Raw genomic sequence first — 24718 nt, 5'->3', positions numbered from 1 at the left:
AGAATAGTGCATGCAGTGTTAAGAAGGGACAGCATGAGAGCGAATAGTGAAATGACAGAACGTGAGGTGAGAGAGACGGAACATAGAGAGAAACAAGAGCTAAGGAGATGGAGACTGAGAGAGGGACAAGACGTGATGGAGTGAGGCAAGGAGACAGAGCCATGTCTGTTCTATGTTTGCTTTGGGTCCCGGTTCGATCTCTAGTGTTCAGTCTAAATGTAGGAGCTTAAGTCCCTGAGAGGTCAGCTCCAAACCATTCAACCTGCCTGTTGACCCAGGTCCCTTCTCAGTCACCCCCACCCCCTCTTCCATTCCCACTCATTTGCCATTATTTTCATTCACCCACTTGCTGCCGAGAGTAATAACAAATATGGCTCCCTGCGCGTCCATCTCCCTTTCCATTCTGGCTGGCCTGACATCTGTTAAGTAAGCACCACTGCTTCAGCTTATCTTAAACATACATATTTTTATAGCCAGCGTTCATCTCGCTCCCCTTCTCTTGTTATGAAACCATATCTTTTTTTTTCTTGGTGCACACGGGGCTCACTGACCCCTCCTACGTGAATCAACTGCTAATTGACAGCCAGTCAAAACAACTCACCTTCCCAGAGCTGAGTGCCACAGAGCAGTTCAAACCCCCACCTGCCCCTCCCTTCTCAAAGCATAAACCCTGGCACATTCTTAAATTGGCCCCCTCGGAAACTCAATCTATTTGAGATCAGTAGCAGCTGAATCCCCCCTCCTTACCCCCCACCCTCAAATCGGTTTTGTCGAAATTGGCGTGAAAACTCCAGATAAAATCACGGAGGTTAGAATTCTATTAGAGGGGAGAAACAAACGCCGCCTTTCAGAAGACGGCAGCGGGTCCCCGCCATGAACCCTGAGATCGGGTGTCGGCTCAGGTGAGGAGGAGACGGGGTGCCCTCTCTCTCTCTCTCGGACTGCAGGGGAAATGGGGTCACAGACCCTGGGGACTAGTAAAAGCAGGGCACACCGGGCCAAGTAGTACAGACACACACATACCATAGAACTCTTTGGGACTGGTACTGAGGTTTTGTCTGAAAGAGAGGGAAAAGGTGAGAGTTTTTTGGTTCACACCTGTATAAGCAAGTTTCCACCTAGAATAACAGGTGATGAGGAGTATTATGTTCACCATCTGACTCAGATGGGGCACGGACGATTTCTCTCTCTCTCTGTGTGTGTTTGTGTGTGTGTGTGTGTGTGTGTGTGTGTGTGTGTGTGTGTGTGTGTGTGTGTGTGTGTGTGTGTGTGTGTGTGTGTGTGTGTGTGTGTGTGTGTGTGTGTGTGTGTGTGTGTGTGTGTGTGTGTGTGTATCTGGCTTTGGGAGACAGCTTTTCATATACATGTTAATACTAAACTACCCAGATGAGTGCTGTTATAATAACTAGAAACAGTGCTCCTCGGAGCACAGGTCTCCGTCAGGTCAGGTAGATTATTGTGGGCCAGCAATGTTGATGGAATATTAAAAATCGGACAGATCCAATTGTGGGCCAGCAATGTTGATGGAATATTAAAAATCGGACAGATCCGTCTTGATCACATGACTGTAGAGATAATGTGTACCCATTTGCGTGATGTTTGGACAAAATATGTAATATCAAAAACAAAAAATGTGTTTAGCAAAAATCAGTTTCCTGGTGGAGCTATAACAGGACAATGTGAAAAAGGTGGCATTTGTACCTCGGCCTGATACGGCAATCGGAGGCTGCGTTCATGATTTGAGGCATTTTGTTCAAAACTTGCCACTCCTGCAAACCTTAGTTGCGAATCTTAGCCAATCAGGATGGAATATAAAAAATGGGACAGATTTGTGTTGATCACATGACCATAGAGATAATGTGTACCGATTTGTGTGATGTTTGGACATAATCTTTAGAAGTAATACAAATAGTTTGGTCTAGCGAAGACATTAATGCTCACTGCTCCTAATTTCACTTTCTGTAGTATGTGCAAATATACTGTGACAATAAAACACCCCAAAGGAGTTGGGAACATATTAAATGAAGATAATGGCGAATTGTGAATTGTGCTTTAAAGTGGATGTTAATTTATTTTATTCATTTTTCTTTTTCAGAATTGAAAGAAACACTTATTAAGCCATTAATAAAGTATCCGTGTCATTTTAGATTTGAGCTACAGTATATATTATAGCAACATATGTTTTTTCAGGAACAGTATATCTTTAAATATTTTCAGATGGTGGTCCGTGGCCAAATACATATCATTTTGGGGGTCGTTGGCACTAAAACGTTTGAGAACTACTGATTTAGAATTAGTAGAATCGGGCCCTCAGGTCTTATTTGATTAATACCTAGAACTATCAACAAAGTACGCAGACATATAGCACTCACATCAGTACAGTGTACTTTGCCAAACATGTAATCAGACATTAAACTGAACTCACAGCTTCATCCGAGTGTCGCAGTCCAGCGTGACAGAATAGTTCATTAGAAACCAAATTATAACAAAGCTGATCACATGCTGATCATATGTTCATGTGTATCTTGTACGGTATGAAGCAGTCAGATTTTTAGCTCTACTCTAACTCCTATCTATGGATGTGTAAGCTCTCGGTGAGATGAGTGATGTTTTTGTCATTGCTTAAGGCCTGTGACTGTGGCCTTGTAACCTGATAGAGGCATGTGAAACCTAAATTAGACCGAGCCAATGACTGACATGCTCGTATAGGTGCCATATAACCACTGGAGATATCTGGCTCAAAAACATAGCTCACATGTTTAAGATACTCAAGAGGTGCGCTGGATTTTATACTTCACCTGTTTTAGTTTGCCTGCTCGAAGCTAATCCAGAGGCTCAGCTGGGCTCAGTTGTTCATGTCAAACACAAATCATCAAGCACGCTACAAATTTTTCGAACTTTTGTGGAAAATGCCAAATATATGCTTAAGATACAGTATTTAAGATGCAGTAGTTTGAAATGCAGATGGATCTAGGTAATGCAGAAAAAAACATTATGCTAACATTAGATGCAGTATGAAGTGAGGTTTTCCACCCTGTTTAACCTTAGTCACAAATCCCAGTTTAGTCCTCACGTATTTCAGAGCACTTGAATGAGCTTTTCATCCAACATGTCCTCTTGAACCCTGTTTGTCTGATATATTCAATGTGTTTGAAAAACTGAAGATGGGGTTCATTTTCTTTTTCTTTTCTTTTTGCATAGTCTTACTGCTTTTTTCCTCTTCGCAACTGATCCAGGGTCGGGTTGAATCTACGCCACTCGGTTCTGTAGCCTTGCCCTTGGGTGTCCCCCCTTATATCGAGTTCCTCCCAGCTAACCTAGATCAGGGGACAGGGGGGTCTTACATCATCCTCCTCTGAGGGGCCGACATGCAGCACTGGGAACCCTGGGAGCACATCCAGAGATAAATTAAAGGACCATTATTTAAATTCTCCTCTTTTAATTTCAGCTTTGTAAATAGACAAAGCGCCAGGATTCCTCCCGCCTTCATGGCATTGTGAATGTGTGTGTATGTACAACGTTCACATACAAATTCCCAGTTTTGTGTGTATGCAAGCTGGCCTACGTGCACGTGTGTCTTTGTACCGCCATATGTGTATGTGCATGCACTCGTTCCCCAGGGTACACGTTGATCGGAACCGCATCGCTCACAGTCCTCTGCAGGCCACCTGGGGCTCATCTCCCCCCTTTCTTCCCCCATGTTCTCCCACTTCTTTCATTCCCCGTCCTGCTCCCAGCAGCCCCCCATCTCTCCCTGAGTCGTCGTTGTTTTCCCTGCCGTTGCTGGTTCCCTGTGACCCCGTAACTAAAGCAGAGAACACAGACATGGCGGTCTCATGGAAGGCATCTCTCCTCTTCCTGTTTGAAGAGCAGGCTTCAATGTCTGCTCTGGAGGAAGAGTAGAGCCGTGCTGAAGACTCTGCAGTTTGAAGGCTCTTCTATTGTCTTGTTGGTTGGAGGCACAAAGCCCAACTCTAATGACATTAAGTTGAACAGCTTTGTGGATGAACTGTAGGGCCAGACTGAAACATGAGCATCAGCCAGCTGCATACTTCCATGCTGCCACGTTGTGTATCGGGATGTCATGTCTTGAGTCGTGGCATGTGTGTGAGACTATGTTTGTGTTGATTTCTTGTGCCGGCGTGTGGGTGATTGTGTGTGTGTGTGTGTGAGAGAGAGAGAGAAAGAGAGTGAGGGATAGTTGTGGTGCAGAGCCACTCTGCTTTACCCTCCAGACATAAACATTGACTGAAGAGATGATGGGTCAGCGGTCTTGGCAAGTTGCTCATTTTCTGCACCATAGACTCCCCCATAGATACTTTTATACACAACAAAAGCACATTTCACTTCTTTCCTCCCACTGTCTATTGTAGTGTTTCCCAAACACTGGGTCAGGACCCTTTTGTGGGTGGCGGACACATTTTTATGAGTCCCTTTATTTTTAGTTTCCTACAAATTGTTTTTAATTATTATTATTTCAGAATATTTTCAATTAACATTCGCAAAAAAGCAATTTTTTTCATGAATTAAAAACAAAATTCAAAAATGGACTGTATAACACATCAGGATGACACCATCACCGAACTTTGAAAAGGACTGAAAAGAGACATTTGAAATGAATATTGTGAACCCTGTACTTGGATGCATGTGTGAAAATTGCAAATAAAATTTTGAGTTTAAAAAAAAAAAAAATCAATGATTCTCTTATTTTTTTTTATTTCATGAAGAAATCAAAGAAAAATGTGCAAACGTTGAATTTCTCTTTTGGGTCACAGGCTTAAAGGTTTGGGAACCACTGGTCTATTACACACACTCTTCGCTCCTCACTCAGTCGCTCTCACACCATGACCGCCAACATCAGCGCCATAGCCCACCTCACTCAGGGACCCTCGGCATGTATAAACACTGGAGCCTGAATATTAGATTAGAAAATTACCCCTGCACAAATCTCAAACCTAAATAGAGATGGTGATGGCTAATGAGAGCCAGTTGTTCTCTACTACACTGCCTGGGAAAGAGGGAGGGAGTGGGGGAGAGGGAGAGAGAAGGGGACAGAGAGAGAGAGAGAGAGAGAGAATGCTTGATGATGATTCTGATACTGCCGAGGCTGGGATCACGGAAATTAAGAAATGACATGCACACACACACACACGCACGCACGCATGCACGCACGCACGCACGCACGCACGCACGCACGCACGCACGCACGCACACACACACACACACACACACACACACAAACTAAGTGTATTTTGCCTGCTCCCACTCTTCCTCCTGTGCTTTTTGTGTGTCTATACCCCCCATCCCCTCCTGCACTCCTTTTCTCCATCTCACTCTATCTCACCATCACACCTTTATCCACATCTGGCCTTCATCTTCAGTCTAATCAATGTCACCAAACGATGTGAAATGTCAAGAATATGGTTTCTATTGTACAGGGACATAAAGTACAGTACATATGGGGGTTGATGATAAAGGATTTTTTTTTTTATATATATAAAAGCCATCTATCCATTCTTGGATACCATCTGTTTTGCCAAGTTCAGCTTGTTGACTCATGATAACTTGATCATCAAAGTTTTCATATTTTTATAGTTCCTGTTTTGTTTATCTGGTGATTGATATCTTGTTTATCAGTAACGATGGAAGCTTTTGGAGATAAAGTCGGTTCGGCAGCATCTGATCCCAGCCAAGAGATTATGCTGGACCAGTCGAGATGTTCTGTGTATCATTTCTGAAGGCTTACATCATGATGCTCCGCTCCCTTTCCCTTCTCTGTTTGTTTTCACTAACACAGCCGTGGCGTTAATCTAGCAATTGCCTTCTGACATTTTTGAATGTCTTCCTGCAGTGAGTCGTATGTCTTGCAGTGTCCTGCAGTGCTCAAACACCCGGTGTGTAATTGTAGAAATACAGTGTAATCCAGCATGTCCTCACGTTCACCCCAAAACTAACTTTTTGGATTTGGTTGGTGGATGCCGGATCAGGGTTTTGGTTTGGTTTGGTTTGGACCAGCTGGATTTGCTGTGGAAGATTGAAGCAGTAGGACCTCCAATGGTGGTATCTGTCAGCTCTCTTAAATCGCTGTGGATTGCAGAAGATTAAGAGCCGGGTATGGATGGTTTGGCGAGCTTCTCACAGGGTCTGGTGTCATGCTGGGAAGGCCTGGAACTTGAACTCAGTGTGTTGAGCACCACATTGCAGCCTGCTGCATGTCAGAGCTCTGGAAGTGGACCCCGTTAACACTGAGCAGATTGCCATCTGCGCTGTTTTTGTGGCAAAATATTTGTAAGCAAACCAAGGCTGCATGCAGGGCCAAATACTTATGTCGGAGAGAACACGTTTTGAAGGCCATTTAAGTTCTAAAAGGAAGGCCCTGGCTGTTTCATCTCCAGGAGCCAGCGTTTTGTTGTGCAGCATGCACTAACTGCCCAGATGGAGCGCAGTGACTCACCCTGCACAGGGACAGGCTTTATCTTTGTTTCTGTATTCATGGTTTGTCCAAACCATAAATCCAAACCATGAGTCATGTAATTAACATTACTCTGCTTTTGTCCTGTTTTGTTAGGTGTGCCATTGGTTATCCTTCCTTCCTTCCTTCCTTCCTTCCTTCCTTCCTTCCTTCCTTCCTTCCTTCCTTCCTTCCTTCCTTCCTTTTCCTTCCTTCCTTCCTTCTTTACTTACTTATTACATTACAGCCTGGCCTGCAGTCATACTATGACATTTTGACTTTTCCAAATCATTCATCCAAATTATAATTTCTTCCTATCATCTCCGTCCCTCTCTATTGGGTGGGAAGTGTTTCCGGGGAAATCTCATTCTATTCACCCGCGTCGCAGTTACTGAGGTTAGGGTTTGGGTCAGGTTTAGGCATAGAGGTTAACATTCACCCGCGTCGGCAGGTTAGCTTTTCACCAGGTTAACATTCACCCGCGTCGAAAGAATAGACCGTCGAACAGATGCTATGTCGCAATATCGACACCCAGTGTTTCCGACTGACCCACTGCTTTAAGAATGTCAACATATTTGAACTATTCCTGTCACCCGGATGTTTACTATCCCCCTGTCCACAGCGTAGCATCAGGAGAACAAAAAAGCCCCTGACACGAAAGGGAAACTATCAGGCTGTTATTTATTCTATCATGTCCAGAGGAGACGACCATAGAGAGAGAGAGATAGTACAGAGGGGGCTGTAATAAATGGAGAGGGAGAGATGACCAGGCACAGTTCTGCACATTCCCCCTCATGTTCTGTTGAGGAACATGCTGTTGTACCCTGAAGCAGTTGAACCATCCGCACACACTCTGTGCTCTGCGGTGGGAGCTCGTTAAAAAAAGCCCCCGCTCGCCTGTCCTGCGCTTTGGTGTGCGTCGCATTTAAAGTACAGTTGACAGTGACTCCGAAGGGCTCGGCATCCATTTGTGAGCTCAGGGGTCGCGACCCTTCATTGGCGCTTTGTTGTGGTTCAGTTGAAGTGCATAGCAGGTTGCCTTTGTTATTGAAACAAAGTTCAATGTATTAAACGACTGCCTTTGATGCCTTGTTGCTTTGAGACCCGCCGTTAAAGCTTACAAAGAGAAGTGACTTCATATTATAAATGTCTCTCTCCCCCCTCCCCTTGCCAGAAAATAACAGAATCAATTGTGGTCTTTATGGCATTTGGTTAAGTATTATTGTTATTATTTTTGATGAAAATGAGGTATTGCTGCATTGAGGGTTTTCTTCCATCAGAGGTCTGCCTTAGGCTTTATGGTTCCACTAAACAATAGAGCAAGCAGCACAGCGTGAGCTTAACCTGTAAACTCTGATATAGTCAAGATACAGGAGTTTATTTCCATCCAGACAATCTTCAGGCTAAGTAGCTCAGCTGAACAGGACCGGCAGAGAGATTTACTGTGTATGCTTCCATGCTGTTTAATTGGAAATCTAGTTACAAGAACACAGAAGGATTCAGATGAACGTAGTAAGAATTACAAACTGACCTGACCTCACTTGCCAGGACTGTTTTGTAATTTGTATGATTTACAATGCTTGTGGTTTCCATTTTCTAACATTTTGTCCCCGTATTTCATTCAAGCTCCTAATATTGGACTGTGGTCACTGAAGTTAATTGTTCTGGATATTTTAAGTTCTTACTTTGATGATGTGGCTTGAGGGGATGGGCAGACATTTTTACCTACAGTAGGCCTACATAGAAGGAACAGAAAGTTTAGTGAAAATACTCACAGGCCACATGGTCTTATTGCTAAGGTCTGCTCCTTGTCATGACTCTGTCCACTCATCATTGTCTTTCTCAAGCCATTAGCTCAGCATCCATGTACAGTACTTCTCCTAATGATGTAACCACACTGACCTCTACCACTCAACACTGATGTCCCAGCTGTAATCCTCACCATTGCCTTGAACCTTTTCTGCAATTAGTGCTGTTGTCACTTCCTAATGATAACACCGGAGTGACCTTTTCGTGCAGTGCTGTCCTTCTTTGATGATGTCACCACCAGACCCTTTCTTACTCAGTAGGGATGTACCGTGGGATGTTGTAACCACAGTTTGAGTGCATGTGTGTGTGCATGCGTTCGTGCGTGCACTCATACATAGGTCTAATTTGTTACTTGTTTTGTGTCCTTAAGCCATGCTTAGTGAGGCTGTTACTGTACCATAACTAAAAAGACTAAAATAATTATGGCGTATGTTACTGTTAAAGGAGTAGTTCACCCCCAAAATGTCTTTTTTTCTATTGATAACTCACGCCATGAGTTCAATAATATCTTTCGTTTTTTTGTCGCATTCCTAAGATAAAACATGTATTACAATAAATGTACCCCCATTGATTCCGGATGGGGACCCAAATGCATTTGGGTTCCCATCCGGAATCAACGGGGGTACATTTACTATAATCACATTCTTAGGATTTAGGAATGTGACAAATACAAAAAAATATCCATGAATTAAAGTAGCCATGACGTGAGAAATCAATAGAAAAAAAGTCATTTGGGGGGTGAACTACTCCTACAGTACACTTTTGGAAGGATTTGTCATCCGAGTAATACTGTATAGTATTTATTTTGTTTTCTAATGCATCACGTCACTAAGCTCAACAAAGCTGAACAACCCTTCCGTCTGAACTCTTGACTACTTACATATCCATTTTGCATAATGTAACAGTGTAACACTCCTCTTTTAGGACGTTGATCACATTCTACACATTTTGCCTAGCATTGCCTGCCCTACCATCCTAACACATCCGGATTTTCATGTTTCCTAATCCCGGAACCTGAATTATGTGACCTAATTGTGATTCAGCTGGAAACAATCATGTTGAAAATGGGGTATTCAGATGTAGAAGTTATGTAGTCATATTCCACCGGCCAGCCAACACCGCAAACGGGTGGCATTTGGTTGATATGACATTTGCTTCCGCACATTATCCTAACTCCAAGCCAAGCTGTTATGAGTTACACTGACAGAAATAGGGGTCAGAAGTCGTGCAGATGCGCTCTGATGTGATTGGCACTTCGGAGACTCGTGGTTTCACACTTTGGGGATTTTCCTCCATTTTCCAGAATGTTCTGCCTAGCGACTCTGAGGGATGACCTCATGATTGGCCAATGGGGATTGGGGAATGTGTAGATGTGTGTGTGTGTGCACGTTTCGTGATCATGATCAAGTGTGTCCAGAGAGTGATTGCACTGGGATCTGGAAACAGCGCTTCAGTGCAGCCATTATATAATAATATAATAGAAAGTAATGGCTGGAAAGGGGGATTTCATCTGGGACCAAGCATGTAGCTACAATGTATGTTTGTATTCTGAATTTATTGCCTTCTGTCAATGAATAAATTGGTTGAAAACATAAACTATTATTTGCGCATACAGTACATGTGCGTGCTATATGTCAGAGGTACTCGTGCGTGCGTGTGTGTGTGTGTGTGTGCGTGCGTGCGTATGCGAGTTAATTTCAATGAGTGGGACATACTAGACCACACCAAATTCTTTCTCTATGTGCTGTAAAGATTTGCGTACGTACACATGCCCGTTCCCGCCTATCTGTTTATATTGTCCCTTTTTCCTCTGTGCCCCCGATCATGTTCCCCATTATCCCTCATTCCACTTGTAAGAACATCTATATATAGAACAAGAATGTGCTTAGCGGGCACTCTGTTAGTTCTGGTTAAAGAGAAGATGGGGTATTTGCTGTAATTGTAAATGCATGTGAAGAGGGACAGAGAATGAAAGATAGAGACTCTAGTGGTCTCCCCTGGCTCTGTCTTTCCCAGCAGCTGCGCAGCTTATTTGTCCCTTCCGACGAGGATCCACGCTCAAAGTGGATGTTTGCCTTCGCCGGATACCTTTTTAAATACCTCCCTACCCTGATGCAAGTTTCACCCCTTAACACAATACACATGGAGAAGGTCTACCTCCTTTCCCCTCCCCGTTGCTTGGAAAATCTTACATTTCTACAGAAAAAGAAGTGCACACATCCTGTGCTCATTAGGCCAGGGAGAGGAGAGGGATCTGGCACAGGGGCACATCGTATGGAAGCCCTAAACATGGCCCGGCCCAGCAGAACTGAACAGAACAGAACAGAACAGGCAGGAAGGCAGGCATGCAGGGTTTTATATGTCTCTTGTTCGTAGCCTTTGATGACACTGTTTAGAATAGGAAATATCTAATAAGTCAAGCATTCTGTCTAATGTGCTGCCAGTCGCTTTAGTATTTGCCTGGAGGTCTTGAAACACTATCTTTGCCACAGCAATAATATACATTTAAAATTCTCAGGGAGTGAGAGAGAGTGAGAGAGAAAGAAGAGAGAATGAGAGAGAGAGAGAGAGAGAGAGAGAGAGAGAGAGAGAGAGAGAGAGAGAGAGAGGCAGCTGAGAGTACATGCTATAATAGGAACCATGTGCAGGTTGGTCAGAGCAGACGGGGGTGGGATAGGATGGGACACACGTCTGTTGAGAATTCTCTCTCGCTCTCTCTCTCTCCCCCCCTGTTTTTTAGATTAATCATAATCCCATTTTAAAGCACAGCAGTAGCTAATTAAAAGGGACGTCCCGCCCATTAAACATGAGTGGTCACGGTGCTGTGAGAAACGTGGGGGTGGCCTGGCCACTATAATGGGCTAATTGTATTGGACATGGTAGCGGAGACACTGATGAATGGGCCCTGAGTCTCTCTCATGACACACCTGACAAACCTTTAACAGGAATGGGAGTGTTTTTAATTGATGTGACCCAGTCGTCAGACAGACAGGCCTGGGAAAGGTCTTCACATTGCACACCTACATTGCTCTGTATCCATCCATCCATCCATCCATATATCCATCCATCCATCCATCCATCCATCCATCCATCCATCCATTCATCCATATATCCATCCATCCATCCATATATCCATCCATATATCCATCCATCGATCCATCCATCCTCGCACTCTAGTGAATAGTCTATAGTCATTCTTCTCTGTCTGTCCTCACTGAGTGTTGTAATGTTTTTACTGGGGATGGGTACTGTACAGTAAATGTTCTTTCTTCAATGTTTACAAAGATTAAAGCAGGCAATTTTTTGCCTCAGGACAAATGTTGAAAAGTACATGGAAATGTTTTCCCTACTTTTGCTACTTCTGTTTATGCGTGTTTTCCTCACACGTGTCAGTTGTACATAAACACGGACAGTGATTTATCATTTACTAGGTAGCATTTAGTTTTATATGTTTGTTTCGTTCGCCTGTCCCATGGGAGCCCATGAGAGTTCTTTCATGGTCCCGCTGAGGATGGCATGCCTTGGTAGCAGAGCAAACGCGGCCTGTTTTGGTTCTAAGCTTGAAAACCCGGCAACCTACTCGCATTGATTTATATCATCTGTCACTGAAAGCTTTTTATTGCCACAACGGCTGGAATTCTCCCGGCATCCGCTAACGTCGGAGCTCAGCGTAAAATCCCGGCTGCTTCGATAATACCACAGTCACTGCACGAAACAATTCGATTTGCCGGGCTAAGGCCCCCTTTTAAAAAGACACATTCCAATATCGTAAGAAGTGCAAAATGATTTTAAAACCACAGAAAAAGCCCCGGAGCATGCCTTTAATGTCTCTAACTGTGGCTATGCAATGCTCTGCTGCTTTGGTCAATTTGTCCATGGTTTCAATCAAGCGAGTTATTTGGTTTGTGTCCTCTTGTAAAAGAGAGTATCCAAACAAGAAACAAAAGTCACCAAAGAACCTCTCATTCCTTTTATTTGACGCTGTGATCCCTTTTCTGTAATGCTAACAAAGCATAAAGCATCTTGGTTTGTTTTCAGATAAAGCAATAATTCGTTTTCATGTAAATTGGATTCTCATGTTCGTCCTATTTATCAGGCTGTTGCACATGTTTTGAGGTGTTTGTGCAGTTACTGAGGTTGCAGCTGCACTTTAGTGTGCGTGCGCGCGTACAGTACGTGTGTGTGTGTGTGGGTGTGTTTGTGTGTGCAAGCATGCATACGTGTGTGTGTGTGGGTGTGGGTGTGGGTGTGGGTGTGTGTGTGTGTGTGTGTGTGTGTGTGTGTGTGTGGGTGTGGGTGTGGGTGTGTGTGTGTGTGTGTGTGTGTGTGTGTGTGTGTGTGTGTGTGTGTGTGTGTGTGTGTGTGTGTGTGTGTGTGTGTGTAAGACTGGGTTCCATGTTCCTGTGGCTGAGAAAGGATTGTTTGCTCATGAATATGAAATGTGTGTGTTCATTAAACTGTGCTCATAAAGGCAAAAATGGCTGATGAATGATGTCATTTGAGTGTTATCATATGAACTTAGCTTTCACTGTAATCAGTATAGTATATGTGAATTTTACATGCGTTTCTGACATTTTGAACATTTATGAACATGACTTTCATTTTAAAGTCATGAATATGTAACAATCAATATGCATTTTTTTACATTTGGGCATTTATGAACATGGGTTTCATGTCACACGTGAATATCTAAATCTAATTGTTGGAATAGGTTTACCTTTTGACCTCAGTGTGCTTCTCTATGTTTCCTCTCTTGAAGGTGCGTCGCCAGGAGCACCAGCATCTCAGCGGTCGTGACTCTGCAGCGGGAGGTGTGGACCCCTCGTCCTCGCGCCACAGTGGAGCAGGAGGACGGGGCCAGGACAGCGGCTTTGGCAGCGACAGCGCCCGCATCCGCATCGTCCAGATTGAACAGCAGAGTGGTGCAAGTCATCACCGCATCGCCAGGCCCTCTCGAAAGTCCACCATCACCAAGAACCTCAGCTTCATCCCCTTCGATGTCTTTCTCACCGCCAGTAAGCTGTCTGTCATGGCCTACGATTGCTCGAGCTCCCCATCCAAGACCCCGAGCTCCACAGACACCCCCGTCACACCAGAGAAGAAGGAGACAGCAGAGAAGGTGAATAATCAATAATCAATAGTAGGGCTGTGAGACTAAGAAGATATGTTATTATTCACAGGTTTTATTTTATTGATAAATTGACCATTTGTCTGTAATAATTCCTTGATTACACTCGTTTTGGCACTTCCAAGATTTTCCAACTGGCTGAACATCATTGCAGAAACACCAATACAAACGACTGTAAAACTCTGCCTGCCTAAATGCATAAAATGCGTCCTCCGACCTCTGTGCTAGCGAGTTTTTCCTGAAAAGTCGAAAGTGTCTCACTTTTATCTTCTCCAGGTGGGGAAGAGTTCCCTGAACCAACCTGACATCCCAACAGAGCCCCCCCCAACACCAGAGGCAGCTCCATTAGCCTCCTCCCTGGCTGCCCTGACTGCCGAGGACCTCCTCAACAGCAACACCACCTCCCTGCAGACACATCCGGCATCCCCCCTGCTACGAGGCAGCCTGCTCTCCCTGGACGGCCTGCCTGTGCCCAGCCGCTCCTCTGCACGCCAGGCCCTGGGCGTGACCGTGGTGAGGCAGCCAGGCAGGAGAGGTGCCGGTGACCTGCTGCTGGAGCCCCTTCTGTACCTGCAGGTGACACAGCCCTCGGCCCTGCTCAGCTGCCACCACCGCAAGCAGAGGATGGAGCTGTCCGTGTTCGACGTGGTGCTGAAGGGAGTCGCCTCCGACTACAAGTGCCTTGGTGAGGGATAGAGAGAGGGGCATTTGAGATGTTGTGTGGGGTGGTGATGTCACTGTGAGAACCGTGAATAAAGTGTAGGTAAGAAGGGCGGCAGTGGCTCCGGGGTAGAGTTGCCGTCTTAGAACACGGGGGGTTCCCAGTTCGATCCCGGGCTCCCCCAGAGTTGGTGTCGAAGAGCAAGACTCTGAACCCCTAGTTGCCTCCGGTGAGCAGGATGGTTCCTTGCATGGTTTCCTCCGCCATCGGTGTATGAATGTGTGTGACTGGGTGAATGTAATTTAATGCACAAATCCAAGGCGCTGTAAAGCGCCTTGGATAAAGGCGTTATATAAAATGCTCCATTTAAAGATTTTTTGTAAAGATCAGGGACAAAAAAGGTCTTACTCTTTTTTCTTGATCTCTACCCCCACCCTCCAGATCCAGGGAAGACTCTGCCAGAGTCTCTGGACTACAACGTATTCTGGCTGCAGACGGTAGCAGGGGAGACTGACAGCAAGACAGGCATCCCCCCTCCTCTCCTCTGTCTGCAGATCAAAGACTTCCTCAACGGACCAGGTGGGACTCATCCACATATACGCAAACACTCTCTCTCTCTCTCTCTCTCTCTCTCTCTCTCTCTCTCTCTCTCTCTCTCTCTCTCTCTGTCACACACACAAACAAGGAACCCAGGCATGTACTGTATATACACACACTGCACAGTTTGGCGCACTCACAAGAACGTGTACTTGCACAGTAAGATACTCATTTGCTGTTTTAGAGCATCCGTTTCACCTTTAATCTATGTCAGAGGAAATATCTACTGCTGAGCCGCAAGTTAAGTACACATTCCGGGTGCATTCAAGCTTGCACACACACACACACACACACACGCACACGCACACACACACACACACACACACACACACACACACACACACACACACACACACACACACACACAGTGGTCACACACACACACACACACACACACACACACACACACACAGTGGTCACACACTAGGCCGACACAAAGCATATTTTTCTGCTGTGTGTGCAGATGATGAGCAGTGTGAGTGCGATACACAGTAGGATTGCACTCATATCACTCACTTTGCGTAGGAGGCCGAAAGCTCCTGTGGATGTGTGTGTGCGTGCGTGCGCGTTGCACGCGCGTCCATGCATGTGACAGTAGTTTCCGAGAGTATTTTGCCTTTCACAGGGACCACTGGGCTGATTATTTTTAGAATAATATGAAATCCATATGTCAGATAAGGCTGTTCACCTTAGGGTGCGGCAGGTTGATGATCTGTGCACAGCGGCATGCAGAGGGCGCAGTGTGGGCGTTGTGAGTGTATCAGCGTGCGTAACCTCTTCTTAAGAAGCTCTGGGAGTGTTCCGTGTGTAGGCGCAGGGGCGTCCTACACAGGTCAGAGGGCAGCTTCCTGAGCCCAGCAGGATGAATGTTGAACATACGCACACAAACCATAGATACACAGTAAAATTCCACTCTCTCTCTCTCTCTCTCTCTCTCTCTCTCTCTTTCTCTCTCTAACACACACACAGGGACGTGCTGGCCATTGGGAAAAGCGGGACAACTCCCGAACGGACGGTTCATTCCCGGCCGGTCCCAATAAAAATAAAATGTCAGCCTTCGTTCCATTTTGGGGGGTGGGCGGCCAACAAAGTAAATCGTCACTGTCGGGCAGAAACCTTGTATCTCCAAGTATCAAATTTGCGGTGCGAGGCGTTGTGTGCTTGTAGATTGGCTGTTTTCACTAGTTTAAATCATTTTTAAAATGGTTTTGGACATACAAAGTTTCCACCCGACAATGACGAAATATAACTCATGTAATTGGCCCACTGGCTTGTCACTTTATCACAAATCTTTGAGTAGCAGCAGCGCGCAATGAGGGCCTCTACAACTCTTTTTCCCAGGCTGAATCAGGGGCCCAGCATGTCCCTGCACACACATTTACTGTACAAACACTCAGGCACGCACACAGAGCTGCAGGCTGGTCCGTAGGTGTTTTTGATGATCACAGAGGGACTGAGTTGTAACCATGGCGCCCACGCGCATCACTTCCTGCTGTCAGTGGGAGAGAGAGGCCCTGGGCTCCTCTGTCCACCTGGAATCACACAGCATTACAATACAGCACTGTGTCAACCACTGGACTCACGCGGTCAGTCTACCCTCTGGTCACCCCAAAGGACATCAACAGTTACGTTTTACCTTGAGGCGTTTTCATTAAAACCACATTACTCTGGCATCCCTATTTACTTTTATTTAGGAGCAAGTTGGCACCTCGACAGAGTGCAATCTAGCTGTCCCAAACTTCAAATTGTTTAGCTTTACAGAGATATGTTTTGAAAAATTAATGAATTCCTATGGGAAATGAATTTTGTCTTACCATTTATATTACTGCCATCCACATTGTTTGGCACTTAAAACCAGTCCGCATCTTTTGAGCTACAAAATTTCCGTTCAAACTTCAACTTGTTCAGCTTCATACAGTTATCTCTGCTTGTATTTTTCTTGTTACTAATTGTTATACTTTTTGAGATTTCGGGGGAAAGGAATTGGGTTTCCCAGTGAATTTTGTCTTATCATTTATATTACTGCCATCCACATTTTTGGTGTGGATCCAAACATTTCCATGATTAAGTATAATGGTGCATGCGTCAACATTATGCGTATTACATTTATATTATGGTAATATAAATGGTATAATGCTATATATTCTACACCTGTGCATGTTGTACTGCCCATAATATACTTTGTCTGTGTTTAGCTAGGAACTACATTTCTAGTTATTACTTGCGCCAGTTATTACTGTGTTCGGTGCTGTCGGTTTTCGGCAGGCTGTTTCCGGCCGACAGTACAAAGGCAGAGCCTTTAGCCAATGAGGGTTCTTGGTGACGTGCAACCTAAATAACAAGGGGCAAGTTGGCACTTGGACAGAGTGCCAACTTGCCCACCCACATACAGTACAATCAGTCAGCACCGATCGCATTACTTGCGCGCTCTGCTGGAGCACAAGTAGGCCATATACAGTATGGCCACGAGTGCACAAGAGGCAATTTGGCACCTCGACAGAGTGCAGTCTAGTTTGGATTTTTTTCAATACCATACAAGTACAATGCATGGTGAATAGGCTATTTTCACAATCAAACCCTCTAATACGGCATAATAAGGAAAGCACAATACAGTACGGAATCCACCACTCGACTCATACAAATACATCACTACTCTATCACCCCCAGTCACCCTATAAGCAGTGTTTCTCAAAGTGGCCTTGATTGGGCATCCCCAGTAACTTTTGTTAATATAGCATTACAATCAGTTTAACCACATCGGAACGCGTTGTGAACTTTTAGATCTGCTATCTGCTAAAAGTTTGTTGAATATTTTTTAAACATTTGACATGACATGACAAAGTGTGAAACTCACTGCCCAAGGACATCAACAGTTTATTATACTGCACTTTATATATGGATTTTTTAGCCTAATACATTTCTTTAAATAATAATCAACGTCTTACTTACAGAATGTTATAGTGTCATATGGAATAGGTTCTGCATAGTTTCAGAGTAGTGTGAGATCAAGATGTTCTAGCGTGTCACTTCAATTGATCCTTAACAGTGTGCGAGTTATTATCTGCAAAGATAATTTCTGTAGTTAGTTCCGCCTGATTATGAAGCGCTGTTGTAACGCAGACATCGTCCAATCACAGTCAGCTGTCTTACCTTGACCTAAGTTATCCTTATCTCCCTAATATGACTTCAATCATAGCCACACACACACACACACACACACACACACACACACACACACACACACACACACACACACACACACACACACACACACACACACACACACACACACACACACACAGGAGAGACAGGATCCAGGCTCAGTGTGCGGTTGCCCCAGGTCGAACTCTGCTGGAAACATCGAGAATTGACCACACATGCTACTGGTCCTCTTGACCTGCGAACACACACACACACACACACACACACACACACACACACACACACACACACACACACACACACACACACACACACACACACACACACACACACACACACTTGTGCGTAGCGGTAGGAACTGAAGGAAGACATGCTCAATTGTCTGTGCTGTTGGGCTGAATGAGTCCTGGTGGGGATCATCATCATCCTGTCAAGAGGATTGAAGGGAGGGAGTGAAGGAAGGAAGGAAGGAAGGAAGAAGGAAGGAGGGCAGGTGAAGAGGAGAGACCTGGAGGGATAGAAGCAGCAGCTCTGTGTGTGGAGTTCACTTCACTTTCTCAATGCCATGTGGGCTTCATTAGACTGACTACAGTTTAGAGAGTCTGTAATGATGTGTGAGGGAACAGACGAAACACACCGCAAAGGTCTGAAGACTTTTAACTACAGGCTGTGTGTGTGTGTGTGTGTGTGTGTGTGTGTGTGTGTGTGTGTGTGTGTGTGTGTGTGTGTGTGTGTGTGTGTGTGTGCGTGCGTGCGTGCGTGCGTGCGTGCGTGCGTGCGTGCGTGCGTGCGTGCGTGCGTGCGTGCGTGCGTGCGTGCGTGCGTGCGTGCGTGCGTGCGTGCGTGCGTGCGTGCGTGCGTGCGTGCGTGCGTGCGTGCGTGCGTGCGTGCGTGCGTGCGTGCGTGCGTGCGTGCGTGCGTGCGTGCGTGCGTGCGTGCGTGCGTGCGTGCGTGCGTGCGTGCGTGCGTGCGTGCGTGCGTGCGTGCGTGCGTGCGTGCGTGCGTGCGTGCGTGCGTGCGTGCGTGCGTGCGTGCGTGCGTGCGTGCGTGCGTGCGTGCGTGCGTGCGTGCGTGCGTGCGTGCGTGCGTGCGTGCGTTAGTCCATTCCAAATAGACAATGGTTTGATTTTATTTTATTTGACTCAATTCAATTTGATTTCATTTGATTCTTCAGCCTGGATCTGTTTTGAATATGACAGGAGAGATGAGCCAACCGGGGGGAGGGAGGGAGGGAGGGAGGGATGGAAGAACAAGAGAGGATGAGAAGGAGGGGAACCAACATAGACAAGAACCACTGTTTATTTATCTGTCCCTGTAGCTTCCACAGATGTTTCTTATGTGTGTGTCTTTGTCTGTCACTGCGCGCGCACTCTGTGTGTGTGTGTGTGTGTGTGTGTGTGTGTGTGTGTGTGTGTGTGTGTGTGTGTGTGTGTGTGTGTGTGTGTGTGTGTGTGTGTGTGTTGGTGTTGGTGTGTGTAGACCGGAGGCCGTGCTTTGATTTGACTCCGTTTCACATTCGATCTGTTTCAACGAGGCGCAAACAGAGACCAGACGGCTACAAGGCCGCGTCCTCCTCTCCTCTCCTCTCCTCTCCTCTCCTCTCCTCTCCTCTCCTCTCCTCTCCTCTCCTCTCCTCTCCTCTCCTCTCCTCTCCTCTCCTCTCCTCTCCTCTCCTGTTCTGTTCTCTTGTCCAATGTTATCCTTTCCTCAGTTCAATCTCCTCTCCACTCCACTCACTGCTCTCATCTCCCTTGTTTTCCACTCCTCTCCTCTGCTCTGTTCTCCTCTCCTCATTCTGTGTTTACAGCAATGTGCTTGCAATTTCGGCAGCATTTACTCTGCGCACTCCACGAGACCAATCAAACGCCTGCCTTTCCAAGGATGCCGAGTGGAGAACAGCTTGTAACATGTGTATACTGTAAACTGGATGAGGTTTCAGACCTGACCCTCACTCAGCACCGCTCATCACACTCACATCCAAACAGCCTACATGCACTCACATACGCAAGGAAGGCACATGGCAGGGGCTTGTGTTTTTGAGGATCCAGGAAGGTTCAAGGCTTGACCAATTGAACATGCTTGCACACACACGCACGCACGCACACACACACACACACACACACACACACACACACACACACACACACACACACACACACACACACACACACACACACACACACACACACACACACACACACACACACCCTCTCTCATCTCCGACCGGGTTCCAGTCCACCGGAGGGTCAATGAGCAAGTCCATGCTGAGGAGTAAGCGCTACCACTTGGGGAGGAGAGCCAGCAGCCTCTCCTTCACAGAGAAGCAGCAGGTGATAGATTAGCTAGAACAAATTGGAACCATTACTCTGCAGGGTCCCTGGATCCCGTCAAGCTATGGGAGTGCAGAAATGTTGTCAGTTACTGTATACAAGCCTGCACCCCTCCGAACCGTCCGTAACCACTCTAATTTGATTCAGATGGCATCTGAGGCCCGTGTCACTGGCCTTACCTGGTGCATGGATACCCCCAAGGGAAATTGGCAGCTCCCCCCCCCATTCCTCAAGTAGAAACATAGACATGCTCACACACATACATAATCCATGCTCACACACAGTAAAATCATGTGTGTTAATTTAACTCTGAGAGTGTAAAAATGGACCCAAATGGACCCTCCCGGGCATGACATCTACTGACAGTGTGTGTGTGTAATTGGACACAGTGCCACCTGTGTCTGACACGGGCGGTCTGCTGTCAGAGAGTCAAGCATGAGAATCGTCTGCAGATATCAAAAGGGGGAGGGAAAGAAAACAGTGCTAGCGGCGCGCACACACACCGCTTGGTTCAAAGCTTGGGCGGCGTCACGCGTGACCTCGCCAAAGAAAAGGCAAAGTAACCCGGGTAACTAGCATATTTGATCCCCTCCTCCTGTCCTCCTCTCCGATGAGGTGTGTGTGTGTGTGTGTGTGTGTGTGTGTGTGTGTGTGTGTGTGTGTGTGTGTGTGTGTGTGTGTGTGTGTGTGTGTGTGTGTGTGTGTGTGTGTGTGCACGCGTGCGTGTGCGTGTGTGTGTGTGTGTGTCAGACCTTGATCTCCCACTCTCCGCAGTGCTAATAGAGGCTGACACATGAGAAGGGCCAGTGTGCGATCCCCCCCCAGCCTGTTCACATTAAGGCCCACACTTGAAAGGTATGTTGCGCGCCAACAGAACCACCCCACCTCCGAGCCGGCCGCTCTCGTCCTGCCTGCCCTGCTCCTGACATCCTGACTGTCCCCGCATCGAAACAGACATCCATTCTGCCACTGAGCACCAAGGTGTTCCCAATAAAAACATGGGTTAGAGTGTGTGTGTGTGTGTGTGTGTGTGTGTGTGTGTGTGTGTGTGTGTGTGTGTGTGTGTGTGTGTGTGTGTGTGTGTGTGTGTGTGTGTGTGTGTGTGTGTGTGTGTGTGTGTGTTTCCCTGCGTGTCTCCTCACAGCATAATCCTGAGTATTAAAGCTGCTGTCCGGAACTTATACTTTATGAATACTGTAATACATTATTTAACCAATATGTATGGTTTAGTCTCTCCTACTCTTCCACTGATACATTAGAGACCCTGGTGTTGGGTAGGGCAGTGGTTCTCAACCTGTGGGTCAGGACCCCTTAATTATTTAGGGGGGGTCCCCAGATGATTAGCTTAATGTGTAACAATGTTTTCTCACTCAAAACAGTTAACAAACCAACATACAGTTTAAGTTTAAGTAACAATTTAAGGACCTTTAATTCAATTGGGCCGAAATTGGCCGAAATTGCCAGGCGGTGTGAGCATGTAGATCGGCTATTTTCACAATAGAACCGAGTTAACGAGATGTAATGCCTCAACTCTTACAACTCCAAGTGCTCGTCAAGGTGGGGGGTCCCCAGTTCAAATATGAGTATTTTGGGTGGTCACAGCCTGAAAAGGTTGAGAACCAGTAGGGTAGGGCACCAACTGGTTGTCAGGTAGTGCTGCCGGAAGCTCATAAGCACCACATCTCCACAGGCCAAGCAGTGTTTTAGGTCAATGGTAGAAATGTGATCTCATGCCGCATGCGGGAGACTAGTGTTCCCATCCCAGGTAAGATAAAGATTCAGCATTAAATTAACTCAGGATTTTTTTTGCTGTGTTGAGCATTTCCTCTGAACACATGTGAACGTAATTTAAAATAAAATAAAAACCTGCATTGTAATCCACCACTTGACATACAGTCAAGTGCCACAGCCTTTAACAATAATTTAAAACAATGTTTCGTTAATTTTGGCACTTACTGTATGCATCATTTACAATCTTCAGTGGTACTTTATCCATACGGGTCCATTGGGTTATATTTGCACACTCTCAGAGTTCAGATATTTACAGATACAGATACAGATATTTTTACAGTGTAGACATTCCCCCCTCAGACACTTTTACACCTACAGCTTAGGGGGCTCATTCTGAAAGCAGCACGTTAAACGTGATGGCCGAGAAATAGCGGTACTTCCTCCAGGTAATCCTAGTAGTTGAGATTTAGAGTGTTAAAGAGGTGAGGTGGTGTGCATGAGTCAAACAACTCTTTATCGTTGTATCGAGTTCTATCTGGATCCATCAAAATAAGGATTTGCAGCTTAGGCCGTAGTACTTATAAGCCCGTCATGGCTTGTAAATAGCTGATGTGTGGGTTTTTATTTTTTTGTTGTGAGGTTTTAGTTTCATCTCTCTATATCTCCTTGGCCTGGATAGTGAAACCACATGGAACATTACTGCACTGGCAATCTTTGTCTCGCATGCATCCATGCGGGTGCATGCATGTAATGCGCGCGCGCACACACACAATCACACAGTCGCGCACACACAACACACTATAGCTCCAGAGAAAGGACCGAGCTGAGAAAAACGACACGGATGTAGTCGACATGTGGCCATATAACGCTGCTCTGTTATTTTATTAGAGTTCTGCAAGAGATTCATCTTTTGACGCAGTTCCACGGCTGTAAAAAAGCACTGATCTGCTCCACCGGTTTGTTGGATGGAACCGAGGGGGTTGGGGGGGGGGGAGGAGGGGGAGGGGGGGGCGTGCAGAATGCAGATGTGGCCCCAGGAGCAAGGAGGGCGAGTTGGGGACGGGAGACCACTGTGGCCCTCTCTCCTCTCCAGGGGCCTCCGTGCAGAGTTCTCTCAGAGTTCACACTACTTCAGATCCAGATACACTTTATCCTATCTGTCATTCTGCTGTCAATAGAGACGATGCGAAAACTTCCCCTTGAAAGATTTTATTTTTCGGTCCCTCAAGGAATGCCGAGATTAGAGGTGTTAAGTGTTTCAATCACTTGAACTCCAGTATGTAATAGGTCACAGTTCATCCCGTTGTGGGGCGTTGTGTGGTTTTAGTGAACTAATGAATTGGCTCTAGGCAACACTTAAACTCTGTTTGCAATTTGTCACAATTTGCATCAGTGAAACAGTTTTGGGCACGGGACCAATGCACATAGAAATGTTATGATATTTTTCTACACTGGGAATGTACAGTTGGTTAGTGGGCGAAATAGGGGAGGTCAGTAAAACGGCATTCCAGTGTAGTGACTTAAATTCTATTCGCCATAAAACAAAGTGGTGCGTTCACCACCCAGAGAGGCAGCCTAACCCTAACCCTGATTGTGTTCAGCTGGAGGTTTTATTCTTACAGATAGAGACGACACACTGAACCAGCCACAGACATTTGATGGCTTTACTAACAATCCAAATAACAGAGGCATCAATAAAATGCCTCAAATTATTAATCCGATGTACACGTTGGGTTTGTTTTCTTTTATAGTCCTAAAGTATGTTAGCTACTGTCAACTTGGCATGTTATTAACTCAGCGGGTGCCCACGAGGTGTCTACACGCCAATCTCTTTGATGTCTCTGGAGGCCCACGACGCGTTGACGTGTTTACTGTATTTACAGTATTAACTTTAAATCTCACCGTTTGGTTGGGGCTGCGCCTGGATGTAGCCCATTAGCCGCTAGTCGCTTCGAGTCGACGCTGAGAGCATCGCGCAGCCATTTTTCTCCGTATACTGCAATGAATTTCCCCATCTTTAACGCCCTTTATCTCTGATGTTGTGACGTGATGCGGCAAAATGTCCAAATTTTGATCGGCTATGAACAGCTATGATCAACACTGGCCCATACAGTAAGTTACACAATAACATCCTGTCTGCGCTCATGTGACCAAGTGACGCCATGACGCATGCATTAACGCAGCAGGGCCGGATTCAATACAATGGTGGTGGGCCTGGGCAGCAAGAGGGGATAAATGGGGCAATCCAGGGGCACCCGATGTGTTAATGGCATTTCATTATAGGCGAACATTTTCAGAAATGTACACACATTTTCAAATTGTTCTTTTTTGTTTTGTGTTACAGGCTCACAAAGCGCCGCAATGCGCTGTGCTCGTGCAACCTGGCTATTTTCGCTACTCGCCGCACAACGAAGTGTAGGGCTTAAGTGGTTAGACATGGGAGGACAGTTACCTGGTGTCACTGAGCTGTATCGGTAGCAGTGCTGCCAGGTGGGATTCTGACAGGTTAAGCAGGTAATAAACCCCCTGCAGACAGACTGGAGCAGGCCAGAGCAGAGGGGAGGGGGGGCCAGGGAGTACAGCCCATAATCAGGACCAGGTCCCTTCGCAGTGAGATCCGGGCAGGCAAAACCCTGGCCACGGCCGTGGTCCTGCTCCGCTCTGAGGAGATCAGGAACAGCTTTACCTGATTAGGGGGAGGGAGGCGGAGGAGAGGGGCGGGAGAGAGGAGAGTGATTGCGGAGTCGAGCAAAGGGAGGAAGAGGTGGAGTAATAATGACAGTGCTGAGCAAGGCAGTGGCACCCAGGCTTTTTATGTCACCAACACTAATGATATATTTCCTGTTGAC

General features: G+C 46.1%; 1 protein-coding gene across 1 annotated transcript in view; it reads left to right on the top strand.

Annotated features, from left to right (window-relative positions):
• vps13b (vacuolar protein sorting 13 homolog B) overlaps window positions 1–24718 on the top strand; it is a 495502-nt gene that overhangs the window by 334483 nt on the left and 136301 nt on the right. Inside the window, exons 35-37 of the mRNA XM_080748468.1 lie at window positions 13020–13379; window positions 13665–14073; window positions 14491–14628. Coding sequence (XP_080604594.1) covers window positions 13020–13379; window positions 13665–14073; window positions 14491–14628 — 907 coding nt within the window. The remainder of the gene's footprint in view (window positions 1–13019; window positions 13380–13664; window positions 14074–14490; window positions 14629–24718) is intronic.

The sequence above is a fragment of the Nannobrachium achirus genome (assembly GCF_963921795.1).
Source record: "Nannobrachium achirus genome assembly, chromosome: 2".
Taxonomy (NCBI): Eukaryota; Metazoa; Chordata; class Actinopteri; order Myctophiformes; family Myctophidae; genus Nannobrachium; species Nannobrachium achirus.
This window is presented reverse-complemented; position numbering and strand designations above follow the sequence as displayed.